The 14,718-nt window shown below is 44.7% G+C and overlaps 1 protein-coding gene across 1 annotated transcript; it reads right to left on the reverse strand.

Moving 5' to 3' along the window:
* Positions 1 to 428: 428 nt before the first annotated feature.
* Positions 429 to 14,287, reverse strand: fbln7 (fibulin 7; the record flags this gene model as incomplete). The annotated part of the gene is made up of 8 exons (XM_083658448.1): positions 429 to 1,570; positions 3,276 to 3,414; positions 4,224 to 4,361; positions 4,997 to 5,134; positions 5,345 to 5,470; positions 10,159 to 10,335; positions 12,503 to 12,665; positions 14,207 to 14,287. The coding sequence occupies 8 exons, from the start codon at positions 14,285 to 14,287 to the stop codon at positions 1,198 to 1,200; spliced, it is 1,335 nt and encodes a 444-aa protein (XP_083514574.1). The 3' UTR covers positions 429 to 1,197.
* Between the last annotated feature and the right edge of the window lie 431 nt (positions 14,288 to 14,718).

Raw genomic sequence — 14,718 nt, forward strand, 5'->3', positions numbered from 1 at the left:
TTCTCTGACAAATAGACACACAACAAATTCTATTTCTAACTAAAATGCTGTGAAATTCCAGAGAAAAGTAGGAAATGCAACTTTGACCTGTGTTGTGTGGAAAAGCTGTATATCTAAAACATAAAAAAACGTCCTCTCCTCTTCCTCTCCTCCCTTTCAACACTCATCTGAATGCGCTGCAGTCAGTGTTTGAGTATAAATTCATATGGGAGCCATTGGTTTGCCGTTCACTCATTAAAATGCATTCGTAATGGGCGTAGAATGTAGAATGAAAACAACTATTATCACAAGGATATTTGATAGCACCCTGTTTAACATAAACTAAGTTAAGTAAGACAGTTCTTAACAAACACTGAAATGTTGGACTGACTTTATTTCACTTGAGGAAAAGCAGTTATACAGAGACTAATTAAAATACGTACCGGGTATATTGTTTAGTGCATTGGCTTGCTTGCCAAATCATCTTTGATTAGAGTATAATGATTATTGATAACATACAGAATTATGAGTAATAGAAGAAAAATGCCCAGGTGCGGTACTGCATCTACTGTAACAAAACCCTCCCTTAGCTGGTATGATAAATGGTTCCGTTAACAAAGCAAGCCGGTAAAAAAAACAAAAACAAATATACAGTATAGGAAGGAAGATAAACACACTGCACATATTACAATGTAAAAACCAGCCACAAATACTTCCAATAAATTAGAGCCACAGACACACTAATGTCTTATAGATTCATGACTCATCGGTAAAGCTAGGGGGCAGTGCATCAGCCTCAGGGCCCATTCCTGAGCTACACAGAGAATCTAAGCTGGGACTAAAAAAAAACAGACATACAAGCGACAACAAAAACAAAAATGGTATTAATCCCAACTCGTCGTTTTGCTTTCAATTTGGCTCGTAAATCTTATTCACACATTCAATCACTCAATCAAACTCACATCATCAGCACCGCTCTCGCTTTATCGCCATATCTTGTTATATTCATAATATAACTGTCAGAGATTGGCGCCTCCCTCACTCAGATTTCAAAGCCTGTTTGGCCATTGGAGAGACGCAGGCCAGCGATTGGCTAACCCAGACGAATGTATTATTTTGTGACAGGGGGAAGATTTTACAGTATCGTTAAACTCAGTGCCCGTTATACACTCTTCCTCATTCTGTCTCAAGTCTTCCTCCGTTCGGGAGAGTGTGTGCTCAGAAGTTATAAGGCGAGACCAGAACGTGAACCTTGGCCACGTGCTTGGCCTGGAAGGTGCGCTCGGCATACTCGGACATGTCCACGTCGACGCTGATGTCCTGGGGCCCGCGCAGCTGCTGCACCAGTATGAGCTCGCCGGTCTGTCTGTCCGAGCGCTGCATGATGAACATGCCCCGCGAGCTGCCCCCGACGATGCCGAAGCGCAGGCTGTCCGGCCCGGTGCGCCCGGGGGCGGAGGCGGTGGCCATGCGGAAGAGCGTGGCGGGAGTCTGCAGGTTGGAGGACAGGGACAGGTAGTGGAAGGACACGGTCTTCGGGGCCAGGTGGCAGGAGCGGCTGTCCATGGGGCAGGGGTTCCTCTCACATTGACTGCGGGGACAGAAAAACAGCAAACATGAGAGATGGAATGCGGAACAAAGTGGTAACATTTGCTAATTAACTAGTCTTCTAGTTAATGCTTAATACGCTTAATAAGCTGTCTTAATAAGCTTAATAAGCATTAACTAACCCTTAATTAGATAGATTATGACTCGTACGTTGTAAACAAACTATAATCTGTTTTCACTTTCTTAAAGTGACACGACCAGTTATATTTTAGATTGACACAGGCTAATGTTGCAGCAACTGTAATGTACACATTTTTAATTGGGGATATTTTACCTCTGGGGAGTGGGGATTTCTAATTCTAATTCTAATTAATTCTAGTGCTTTTATAATTTTAGAGATATAACCACCAGGGGGTTACATGAATACAGAGCTAAAGTAGTCATAATTCTTTCCTTGTGACTTGCACACGCAGCGGTTCACAGCATGCTCTGCCAACATGCTGTGAACTTGCCCTCCATCTCCGGTGTACTCTCAGACCCTGCAGCTCAATATCTAGCTTCCCCCTCTCACCAGTGTTGTGGGTAACCCATTACAAAAGTAACATATTACTAATTACTAATTAATATTATGTAATATATTACTTTTAGCAATAACGCAATAATATAGCTTATTACCAATAGGATTTCAGTAATAATATACCAGTTACTAACACAAGTTCTTTTTTATTTTATTTGATCAAAGCACATTTAAATAAAGACACAATCATTTTCTAATCAAATTGTGTTTTTATGCACTATAGATGACAATAATAAAGGAAAAGGATAACATTTCGAATTTTGGATGGTTTACACTGACTTCAAGAGGGTTGAAATTATTTTTCGGGATGGTTCTGGGGCGGCAATGTCATTCTGCTACTGCTGTTATTTTGGTGAGAGTAATGCTAATCAGTAACAAGTTACTGTACACAGACAGTAATATTGTAAAGTAACGTATTACTTTCAAATGAAAGTAACTACTAATATGTAGCATATTACATTTTGAAAGTAACTTGCCCAACACTGTCTCTCACAGGCGTTCCAATCGGCTAGTAGTTCCCAGCGAAGTGGACTGCACAGGGTGTTCAGCCATATTAAGTAATATGGAACGTCGTGGCGATTGGAACGCACCCACACAGTCTTACTCAATTCCCTGCTCGACTCCCTCTTTCAAGTTTTCGTTCATCCACTCTGCTGGCAGCCGCGGCCGTGTTTTACCACATTGATGGTTCAGTAGGGGCAGCCAGGGCTACATTTCATGGCCTTAAACGAGGCGGTTTGCCGACGACTGGCAAGTGTACTGTCAGAATGAGGCCAAGAGTGCTTGGAAGTTAGTAACGTCTCTCTGATCGTTTGCCGGGGACACACAAGGACTGTAGAAGGTCCAGTTTTAAAAGAGAAAAACATCATCCAGGGAGGTTCTGTGGAGCAGGCGTGCTCGTAGTCAGGAACACTTTGCTTCACTAACAGTTACGCACAGTTGTATTATTAGCCATTAAGTTGCTCCACTGGAGAAGTTGGGGCTTTAGCTTAGTGCCTTGCTCAAGGGCATCTCTCCAATGTCCCCCCACCTACTGTATCTATCCAGACCTTATGCTGTGTGCCACCTTCATAGTTGTGTTGTGTCTACTGATGACAATGACGATATGACGCTGATTTATTTGGACAGAGAGATGAAGCCCAACGGGACAAAGTGCGATAGATCCACTCACAAGGGAGACGTCTTGACGTAGCTGATGTTGCCGTGGGAACGGGGGCACTCCGGGTTGACACACTGGAAGCCTCCCCCGGTGTTGATACAAGTTGTCCCTCGACTGCAGTTGTGCTGCTGGCTCAAACATTCGTCCACATCTGGAAGACAAAACAGTGAAGGCATGTAAGGATGGAGAGAAGACAGTTTTCTTTTGTTGTTTTTTACCCGCCTGGCTGTCTGTCTCCCTGCTTCCTGGTTACCACAGCTGGGGGTGGGGGTGTGTGTGTGTGTGTGTGTGGGTGTGTGTGTGTGTGTGTGTGTGTGTGTGTGTGTGTGTGTGTGCTATGCTGTGATTGTTTATTTGGTTCTTGAGTTGAGTCTCCCCCAAACGCCTCATGGCCTAGAGATGTCTTCTGCATGGGAAAGGGTGAGCTCATTCGTTCCACTGGCAAGCATTGTAAGCTAGTTCAGGGGTGCAGATGAAAGCAGGAGAGATGCCTGCATGGGTCTGACACTACAGACACCTCTGCAGGAACTCAGGGCTCCATAGCACCAAGCCATGATGTGGTGACCTCTAATGCAGTGGTTCTCAAACGTTTCACGTCAAACGACCCCTAAACTGCCCAAATTAGACCACGGACCCCCATTTGATAGGATTTTGTCCCAGGGTCCCCCCCATTAGAGAAAGTGTATGAAACCCATAACCAAAACAATCATACATTCTGTCATTGTGTTACTTATATTGAAAATAAATGAACCTCCCTTTTTGCTGGGGCCCCCCTGGAACCCCCTCAAGCACTCCTGGAGGTCCCCGGACCCCACTTTGAGAACCACTGAGCTAACGGACGGTGCAGAGTAAAGCGTAGGTATTCCTCTCTCTGGAGCGAACAGACCCCCGGCCTGATCTGCAGCCAGCGCCCTGTGAATGAGCCTTTGTCCCCCCATAGCTCCCCTGCCTGCCACTCACCCTCGCAGCTCCGCCCATCTGGGAGGAGCTTGTAGCCGCTGGGGCAGGAGCAGTGGTAGGAGCCCGGGACGTTCACACACTCATGGACACACAGCTTCCCTCCTTGGTCCAGCCGGTAAACTTCACACTCGTTCACATCTGTCAAGGGGAGAGAGAGAGACACGTAGCACATGTCCACGTGTGTACCTTACACACACGCACATGACCGCACGTGGTGGATAAATATGCATAAAACAGGACAAGGGAGTGAGGAAAGGTGTAGGATATAGGAAACAATGGAGACACGTGTCTCTATCTGGTTTTCTTTGCAGTTTAATTGACATTCCAAAAGGTGTGCATCTTTGCATGGACATCTTTGGAACAGTTTGTGGTGTCAAAATGTTACTGAACAAAATGACATCTGAAAAACAACTCAGCTATGACCTAAATAGATACTAATTAGCTTGTGAGTTCTTGAGAGGATTAATTTATTTGTGACCGATTTCTTCACAGATTAGCCTAATTCGAAACCTCGGATCTTGTGATTCTAGACGAGGGAGAGATTCATGTATTTAGGCCCACATTTTACAGCAGCAGGTGGGTGTCGTGAGCAAGGGGTTCCCCATAACAGCAGGTACCTGCCCTGATGACATGCTGTGACAGGGACTGGTGTTTTGGGTAACAAGTCGTTTTTTGTTTGTTTTTGTTTTTTTACAGATTAAAAACAAAAACAAACAAACAAACAAACAAACAAACAACAACAACAACAACATCAACAACCTTCTATGGCTCACCCTGGCAGATGCTGTTATCGGAGGTGCCGCTCATGTGAAAGCCCGCGTCGCAGCTACAGTGTTGGGCTCGGTCCACTTTGGCACAGCGGGGCCGGCGGCTGAAGGCGGGGTCATTCATGACACTCCACTCAGGTGGCGCTGTAGAGCAAAATGTCAACGATAAGAGTTTAGCCTTCCACTTGTGATAACCTAATGATGACCACATGTGCAACAACACACACACAGCTGCAAACTTAACAATGACCACAAGGCAAACGTGAACACGTTGTCCCCCAATGTAGTCCCCCCTTCACTTCCAATCAGTAACAAATGCATCACCTTCTAGTCTTCTTCTGTGGTACTACTGACCTGTCTGGGTTTGGTGCTGGCAGTGAGAGCCGCTCCAGTTCTGGGGGCAGGTGCATTTGTACTGGTTAACGCCTTCCACACAGGTACCTCCATTTTGGCACGGGTTACTGGCACACTCACTCACGTCTGTGGGTAATGGGAGAGAGTTCACATTGCAACTGTGGTCTACTGGTTGAGAACTTGAAGCATTAAGTCCATTTTCAATCTGTGTCCCTTTTCCCATCATTTCCCTCTCCAAAACTCCAAAACTCAACCCCTCTCTGTAATCATTCTGTAATGAGACATGTTGGTCAAAAGATGCAATCGAAAATGATAGTCCTGCCTTTCTCAGACAGTGTTGATGCTACTTTGGCCATTAATGACTTTACTCTTTACCGGCCAGCTGCTGAAGTGACCGCCTACTTCCTGCTTCAGCACTGTAATTATGGAATTATAGTGAAAATAAATGATCCCCCTACTTGATCAAACCAAAAGGTTCAGCTATATTAGAATCAGGAGAGACCATAGAACATTTCACTCAGACCAAAACAAAAACTACATCGAAAATTTTAATAATATTTTCTTTAAATCCGTTTTTTTTTAACGTTTTGGTCCGAGTGAAATGTTATGTGGTCTCCCCTGTTTCTAAATATATCTGAACCGTTTGGTTTGAACAAGTACAACTATTTTTATAAGCATTTTACGAAATGTCTATGGGAAAAATAAATGGTGGATGGAAATCTCTGGGACAGTGCTGAAGCAGGAAGTGACGTTCCACTGTGGCTCTCTATAAAGTCCTGCAAAAGGAATCGTGAATGTTGAACATCTAATAATAATATGATGAACCCAGTGTGCTTCTGCCAAGCCTGAAGAATAAAGAGGACCAGGTGCTCGACTCTAGACTGAGAATGTAGAATTTCTTCGCCAGAACAATTCGAAATCTCATCAAAGCTGTGAGGAAAGCTTAGCGCCAAAACGTCAGCCTGTCTGTTGTCCCAAAGTGCAGACTTAAGAAGTTAAGAGTGCTCTGGTGTTTTCATTTTTGTGGAGACTGAGAGTGATTGAATACAGAAATGTCCCAGCTAAGAAGTTTTCTAAATAATGAATGTTGCCATGGAGAAACTGAAGATTGAATGTACATGTTTATTGTGTGTGTGTGTGTGTGTGTGTGTGTGTGTGTGTGTGTGTGTGTGTGTGTGTGTGTGTGTGTGTGTGTGTGTGTGTGTGTGTGTGTGTGTGTGTGTGTGTATGTGTGTGTGTGTGTGTGTGTGTGTGTGTGTTTATATATATATATATATATATATATAGAGAGAGAGAATAATTCTATATATAGAATAGCCTACAAAAAGGCACAATGCCAGCAATATATATATATATATATATTGCTGGCATTGTGCCTTTTTGTAGGCTATTCTATTGTATTTCATATATCACACGTGTACATTGTCAATTTAATGTTTTTTTTTAAATAAGTAGTTTGAACTACTTTTTCTGCATAGCTTGTAGTTTCCTAAACTACATTTCTCCCAGGGTAGCTTTGCTGTAGTTTCAACTACTTCCATGGTGAAGTATAGTTGGTAGCTTCCTAAGCTATGCTTTCAAAGTAGCTTCCCCCCAACACGGGAGGAAAGAGAATAGAACCATACAAACATCTTTATTGGGAGATCACTGTGTGAACGCTGTTTTTTCCATTAGCATAATAAACGACCGCAAAGTGGTTTGCTGTCAACACCTTGATCGCCATCCTTTCCTTTTCAAATGGCTCTGGTTTATAGTGATCCGACTCAAGTTCCCACACTAACCTCACTCTTACGACTTTATGGCCTCCGCCCTCAACATGTGCAAATTCATTGGTATTACTGTAAATGTCTTTGATTGTGAGAGAGCGGTATGGGGGCAAAATGAGCCGGGTATAAAAATATTTGCCACATGGGAGAACAGATTGGAGACCTCTCAGATCCATTCATTCATCTGCAAATGTTTTAACTTTTTAAACATTTCCTCGTTCTGCACCATTTAAACCTTGAATATGTTCCCATTAATTGTGGTCAAATAGTGGCTGTAAAGTAAGATGTGATGTAATTATGGACTGCACGAAACCTACTCATTACATGGAAATGCAGAAATCGAGCATTGCGGTAGTTCACGTCTGCCTGCCTAACATGGCTGCTTCCTCTGCAACCCATCTCCCTCTGTTTGCAACCCACCTCCTCCCCAGCTCCCCCTTTCATGCTGTGTCTGACTTAAACAATGTCCTTTCTGTTGTCATTGTTGCTTGCTCTGTTCTGTACCTAGGGTTCTTTTGTTGCTCTCCTTGCCTTAAGGCTATTCCATGTTGCTCATGGAGGGGGCAAGGAGCTCCCAGAATCTGCTGCTGCTGCTCTCCAGAACAGAGCCATAGCGCCAAATATAACTTATTCAAATAAAAGCTTTAAATTGATCTAAGTGGTCTTGTGTTTTTGACTAAAAGTTGTCCTGACTGAACTATTGCAAACTGTTGTTGACCAACAACAGAAAGCAAGACGGTAAAACTGATTTGGGAGAGGATCCTTTGACTGTTTAAACCTGTTCTGTCTGCTGAATTTAGGGGGCAAATGGACAAATAGGACAAGAACATGCCTTGTCACCACTGTTTGTGTAGCCAGCTCTCGAGCTCGGCAGAAGTGCAGGAAGTCATGAAGAAGAACCTTCAAGCCTGAGCTTCAGGTCTGAGACCACTGTATACTGCATGACCACCAACACCACTGCTGTTTATTTGGCTTCCCCCGGGGGGCCGCCGTAGGAGTATAAAATGTAAAGGCCCACTTCACTCTCCTGGATATTTTTAAACTCGATTTGACATCAAAGTTTTTCACACTCTATCAATAGTGCTTTTTAAGCAAGACTAAATTTAGACCTTTTGGCTTAAAAACACGCACAGAGATAATACTGTGCAGGGGTCGAGCCTTTCCGTGGCGTTTTTTTTTTTTTTTTTTTACCCGGGGGAACATCAACAAACGTAGGCACATTTTGAACTGAGGGTTGGAATTTCTGGCCGAGTGCCAGCGGTGCAGGCTGAAGGAGCTATCAATAGCGTGCTTGGCATACATGCGCGCTATCGGACCGCGGCCTCTCGGTATAATAACGTGTGTGGACCGACCCCGTCCAGCGGTGGGACCTCTGTCAAAGAACCAGGGTGAAACATGAGCGAGGGGGGAGATGATCTTACGGTAGCCCGAGCACCTCTGTTCGTGAGCAGCAGAGAGACGGAGGGGAAGGCACCCCACACAGTGGAATGCAGTACAGGTGTTTTTCTGTGTTCCGAGACATTTAATGCCATTTTAACGAGGGCTTCATTCAGTGTGGCTCGGAGCTCCAGCCACCCTAAAAGAATGGACCTTTTCTTTGCCCGTCTCCTTATCCGTTTGTGCGAGGAGCCCCTCTGGGCTCATGTCATGGGCCGCTGTCTCTTTCAGCCTGGCATTCAGGGCGCTGCTGAGCCAAGGTCACCCTGAAGGCTGTGTGGATTTTCCCCTCATCAGGCTGAATAACGCTCCAGTCCTCCTGGCCCCAAGGCATTCCACCGATTCATAGCCAGGCGGCAATGGAGACAAGCTGAGTGGATAAGTGTGTGTGTGTGCCCGCGCGCGCGTGCCTGTGTGTGTGTGTGTGTGTGTGTGTGTGTGTGTGTGCATGCGCGTGCGTGTGTTGGGGTTAACACTTCTTAATCCCATGATAGAAACACAACTGAAGTGAGACTGCATTCCTCTCATTCAAATGATACTAATCCAACAACAACAAGTCCATCCTCTCACACAATAGACCCTTTTTTCACGGGGCCATTTTGTGTCGAAAAGGCAGGGTAAACACAGGTGCAAGCAACACACTAATGAGGTTCAATTTTCAAATTTCAATCATGGAAGTTGGAAACCCTCATTTACCCTGCCTTTTCGACACAAAATGGCCCCCGTGAGAAGGGTCTATAGTTAACAGTGAGGGTTTGTGGCAGGTGGCGTAACGAGTCAACGCCAAGCGCCGGGGCCCCGCCCATCACGATGCAAAACAGAGCGCCGTGCCGTCGATGACCAAATCTGGTGTCGGAGCAGCATAACAGATGAAAACATTATTCGGTGACGGCGCACCTCGTAAAACACGATGTAAAAATGTTTTATGTTATTGTTGATGTGGTGAATGAATGGTGTATATGACACCATGGAGCAGATGCACTGGCTCATTGAGTACTAGTACTTACCACCACTGACTGTTAAAGCGTTGTGACCATGTGTATACTGTAGTCAGATCTGGAGAGTTTTATGAATATAGTGAGGTAAAGAGGAGGGGGTGCGTGTGCGTGTTACGTGCCCCAATGCAAACTGCATTACCTGCATATGGTAGTGATGCCTCTGGTTTGTGCCATGTTCTTTTTCAACTGTAGCCTAGCTGGTAAATAATTGTGCAAAACTTGAATGACCAACAATCATCGCCTGTTTTTAATTGCTCCATTTTGCTCTATATTATAAACCGTGAAGTTGAATTAGGCCATGTTCACACTACAGGCAAATCCGATTTGCTGCTAAAGTCATTAATCATCATTATCTTGATTGGTTTCCCAAATCTGATTTGGGAGAGTGTCGGCACTGCCACAAATCTGATTTGGGCAAGTGTTCAAGTCGGATCTGTGTGTCCAGACCTCCATATGTGGTTTGGGACAAAGTGACACAAATCAGACTTGGAGCGTCCAGACTCGTAAAACCAATCTGGATAGAATCATGAATAGGTCATTAAAGTTCACAAATCAGATTTGGCCTCCTAGTCTGAACATCTGCCTTAGAGACAAACCCAGTAGGGGGCGCTACCTTTACAGATGGCACTGACACCACTCCAGCTGCCATTGTCCTGGCAAACGCGCGTCCCGGCGCCCACGAGGTGGTAGCCCTGGGAACAAGTGAAATGGACCTCGTGTCCCACAAAAGACTTGGAGCCCAACTTCCTTCCATGGGCAGGGGCTTCCAGCGAGGGGCAGGCGGTAGGAGCTGTAGGGCCAGAGAAGAGGGAGGGAGAGGTGGGTCACATGTGGAGTAAGCCTCCTTACATCCTCTGGCATGCTGTGCCTGGGGATACGCACGTGTCGCTGGGCGATGGGGAGCCTTCATGGGAAATGACGAGCCCAAATGGCTCGTTTAATCCAGCAGAGAGCTGGCCATTTTCATCAGGCACAATGAGACCCGCACGGAGCAGGCCAATGTTATGCTATGGCTAATCCAAGACATATTGCATGCTTTGGAATTCCATTCTTGTTGTTTGTCTTTGAGGGAAGCCGACGCTGTAGCCAACTAAGATGTAAAAAAAAAAAAAACTTTCCTGCCTCTAGTGAATATAAACTGGTTGATAGGACACGCCAACTTGTCATTATGTGCAATATGTCAATACCTCCACTGTCTGTCTGACTGTCTGTCTCTCTGTCTGTCTGTCTGTCTCTGTCTCTCTGTCTGTCTGTCTGTCTGTCTGTCTGTCTGTCTGTCTGCTCTGTCTGTCTCTGTCTGTCTGTCTGTCTGTCTGTCTGTCTGTCTGTCTCTGTCTGTCTGTCTGTCTGTCTGTCTGTCTGTCTGTCTGACTGTCTGTCTGTCTGTCTGTCTGTCTGTCTCTGTCTGTCTGTCTGTCTGTCTGTCTGTCTGTCTGTCTGACTGACTGTCTCTGTCTGTCTGTCTGTCTGTCTCTGTCTGTCTGTCTGTCTGTCTGTCTGTCTGTCTGTCTGTCTGTCTGTGTCTGTCTTTCTGTCTGCCTGCCTGTCTGTCTGTCTGTCTGTATGTGTCTGTCTGTTTGTCTCTCTGTCTGTCTGTCTGTCTGTCTGTCTGTCTGTCTGTCTCTCTGTCTGTCTGTCTGTCTGTCTGTCTGTCTCTGTCTGTCTGTCTGTCTGTCTGTCTGTCTCTGTCTGTCTGTCTGTCTGTCTGTCTGTCTGTCTGTCTGTCTGTGTCTGTCTTTCTGTCTGTCTATCTGTTTGTCTGTCTGTCTGTGTCTGTCTGTCTGTCTGTCTGTGTCTGTCTTTCTGTCTGTCTATCTGTTTGTCTGTTTGTCTGTTAGCAGGATTAGAGAAAAACTACTGGGCTTTTTTTCATAGAATTTACATTGATTGGTTATGCTAAATTGTTGATTTGCATTCTCAAAGAAGCGTTTTGTCCCATTACTCCACAGTAATGGGACAAAACGCTTCTTTGAGAATGAACAATGCATCATTTAGATCAAATTAGCCACATGCAAATACTGGCCATTTAAATAGGTGGGTGGAATATTTTCACTCTTGTCTATTTCATTTGGTTGAGTCTTTATTGCTGTGGATGAAGGATATCAGCTTCTTCTCTTCCTGCCAAGAACTGTCCACAGAGCGATGGACTACACTGGTCCATCCCAACAAATGTCCATTGGGCTCGGTGTCTGCTGCCAAACGACACATTTCCACTTCCTCCTAAGTTGCCTGTCAAGTGCTGAACTGTGTAACTGAGAGGTCCCTGCTCTGTTGGATGAGTACATGAGCCCATAATAGCAGACGCCTCTGGCTCTCCAAATCTAAATACTGCTGTCATTGAGCAAAAAAACAAGATCAAACAACTGAATGTTCGAAACATGCTATAAATTTGATATTTTGGAATCTTCTATCACTTCAACTTTGCGGTCATTCACTGAACTAAACACCACCCACCTAAAAATAAAAAATCAACGTGTCATACGCATGAATGTGTAAGGAACCTGTTCCATCATGAAGTTCAGCACAGTACAGGATGTTATAATATCAGTCAACATTGAGATTTATTGTGGCTTGATCAGATCAGTGCCACACTGATTTTTTCCAAATTGGTTGCATCAGTCATTTTGCAAGTTATTGTGGCCTTGGAATTAGAAGCGTCTGGGTGGAGTGCAGTTCTGCGATAGTGAACATCAAAGATTTGACATATATCTGGCAAAACTGACATGTACTTTCTATCCTTTTATATACAGTATTTAACTGCACACAGCACAGCCATAAAATAACATTCAAAGATAATGAACATGTTAATAACTTAATTTTTTATCAAAAATGTCACATCATAGAAGCTTACATTCCAAGCTCGCGATATCATATTTTGACAAGAAGAAGAGAGGTTGATGATGATGATGATGATGATGGTAATGGTGGTGCATACCTGTCATCCTGTTATTACTCACCAGCTGATTGGTCTGCTTGTGGCAGCTTTGACACGGAGTTCTGCAGAGTCGTCAGCTTGGACTTCATGATACGGATGCCTTCTGTGAATCGCATCTCTTGGCCCTTCAGAAACTTCTCCATCTGACGGAGCACCCCGGCCACCTGGTGCTTGTCCATGCAGTTCTGTGAACATGAGCAGTATAAGCAAACAGCTAAAAAAAAAAAAAAAAAGTCTCTTGGCAAGACCGTTTTAAATGAAGCGATTTGCCAACATGAAAACGAGCATAGGACCAAAAATGACCTCAGTTCAACAGTCATAAACTGATGGAGTATGGGAGATGAAATACATAGTGCAGCTGTGAAGTCTGATGTCATCAAAGTTAAATCCAGCTTACTGCTGGGTACATGGAGTTTTCCTCCACACGTTAGCATTCCCAGTCCAGAAGACAGCATTTCTACTATACCTTCATTATACCATCACCCACCCTGATTTACTTCACAAATTATCCTTTGCATTGCTTTCTACCACTCCCCCCCTGGACCTCGTGCCATTCACATGTGAGAGGTGACACCATGCACCTCTCTCTCTTTCTGCTGTCCCCCACTCCCACCACCCACCACCCACAACCCTTCACTTACTACCCCAACTCCAGTGGCAGACAGCTGGACAAAAGCTGTGTGGCAGATGTCAGAGGGACCTAAGTCCAAAATGCTGGTCCTCTGTATATTTAGCATGGCAGTAGAAGACACAGGCTCATGGAGAACACATCCTGAATGGACATGCCTTGTATTCAAAAATAGCATGGGTACCGACTCCTCCGAGCAGTTACTTGATCCCAGAGGCTTGATAAGCCATCACAAAAGTCCCTCAGAGAAAGAGCCTGTAATCGCTTCAGAAAAGTTGATTAATCACATGCTCATTGGAAAAAAAGATCTCAGAAGCAGCATACCTTAAATTCTTGCCCTGGCGTTAACGGCGGATTTGTACAATAACAACTAGGTTCAAGATGTGAGAAATGAAAATTTTTCATTGTGCACATAGTTGAGACCTGTCCAGTCAGAAAAGTGCTCTGCTCCCTCTGTACGCCGCAGGCAGGGGAAATGCCACCAGCTGACAAGACAAGAGGAGACTCATATCCAGATGCTACAATTAAACCCCCCCCCCCCCCCCCCCCTTCAAATGCCAAAAAAAGGTATCCTATCATTTCAGTGTTGAGTGTACAGGCTGCTGTGCACATCAAAGTTTACAGTTAACAGTTTACACTGACAACTTTTTCATGCAACTTATTACAATCAGACAATCATAGGGTAATAGCCTACGTCTGTATAATGAGTCTGCCAAAAATGATCCAATGTGTGTGTGTGTGTGTGTGTGTGTGTGTGTGTGTGTTTGTAAGAGAGAGAGAGAGAGAGAGAGAGAGAGAGAGAGAGAGAGAGAGAGAGAGAGAGAGAGAGAGAGAGAGAGAGAGAGAGAGAGAGAGAGAGAGAGAGATTGATTTGCTGTACTAACGTTGGCTATTAACTTGGCACATCAGTGACTAACTCCAAATCATTGGCTACATTGTGGCCAATGAATGCTAACATATTCAGCTTGGCCATATTTTTCAGTCTGGCAGAGTGCGACACTCCAGTGGGCCTGCATGCCTGTTTTCCACATGTTATTCAAGACCTCCGACAAGCCAATTGTTAGTCAAACAAACTGATGTAAAGGGCAGGCGACTTACCTGAACAACAGCTTGACTGTTGTGGATTGTTGTTGCCACACAGAGCAAAAGCAAACAGCTGCGTTGAAGAGACAGTGCCATCTCTGAAAGTCCAGTGATAAAACCGAATAGTTTTCCTTAGTTTTCTTTCCTCCAAGATTTAGCTCTTCTTTCCTAGAGAACTGCAGATCTCGGGTGAGTTTCCGTCAGCCAGATCCTGGAGGGAGAGGATGCGCATCAGGTGCCTCTGTGAGATGCGCGGCCCCTTGTCTGCATCTGACTGCGCCTGTGTGTGGATGGATGGTCGAGCCTTCAAGCTCTGCACGCCACCTAGGCTCCTACAGCAATAAGCCCTCCCACCGATCAGCGATAATAGCCTACTCCAGATTTTTTTTTAAGAATAGTAGGCCTATATTTAGACAATAGTATCTTGACCATTTGTTTGTTTATACACCATACATCGCATAATCTATAATGTGTCCTTTTATATTTCCCAAAATGACCTAGGATTAATCTGATCAATTATGAAATGG

The sequence above is a fragment of the Poromitra crassiceps genome (assembly GCF_964638095.1).
Source record: "Poromitra crassiceps genome assembly, chromosome: 22".
NCBI lineage: Eukaryota > Metazoa > Chordata > Actinopteri > Beryciformes > Melamphaidae > Poromitra > Poromitra crassiceps.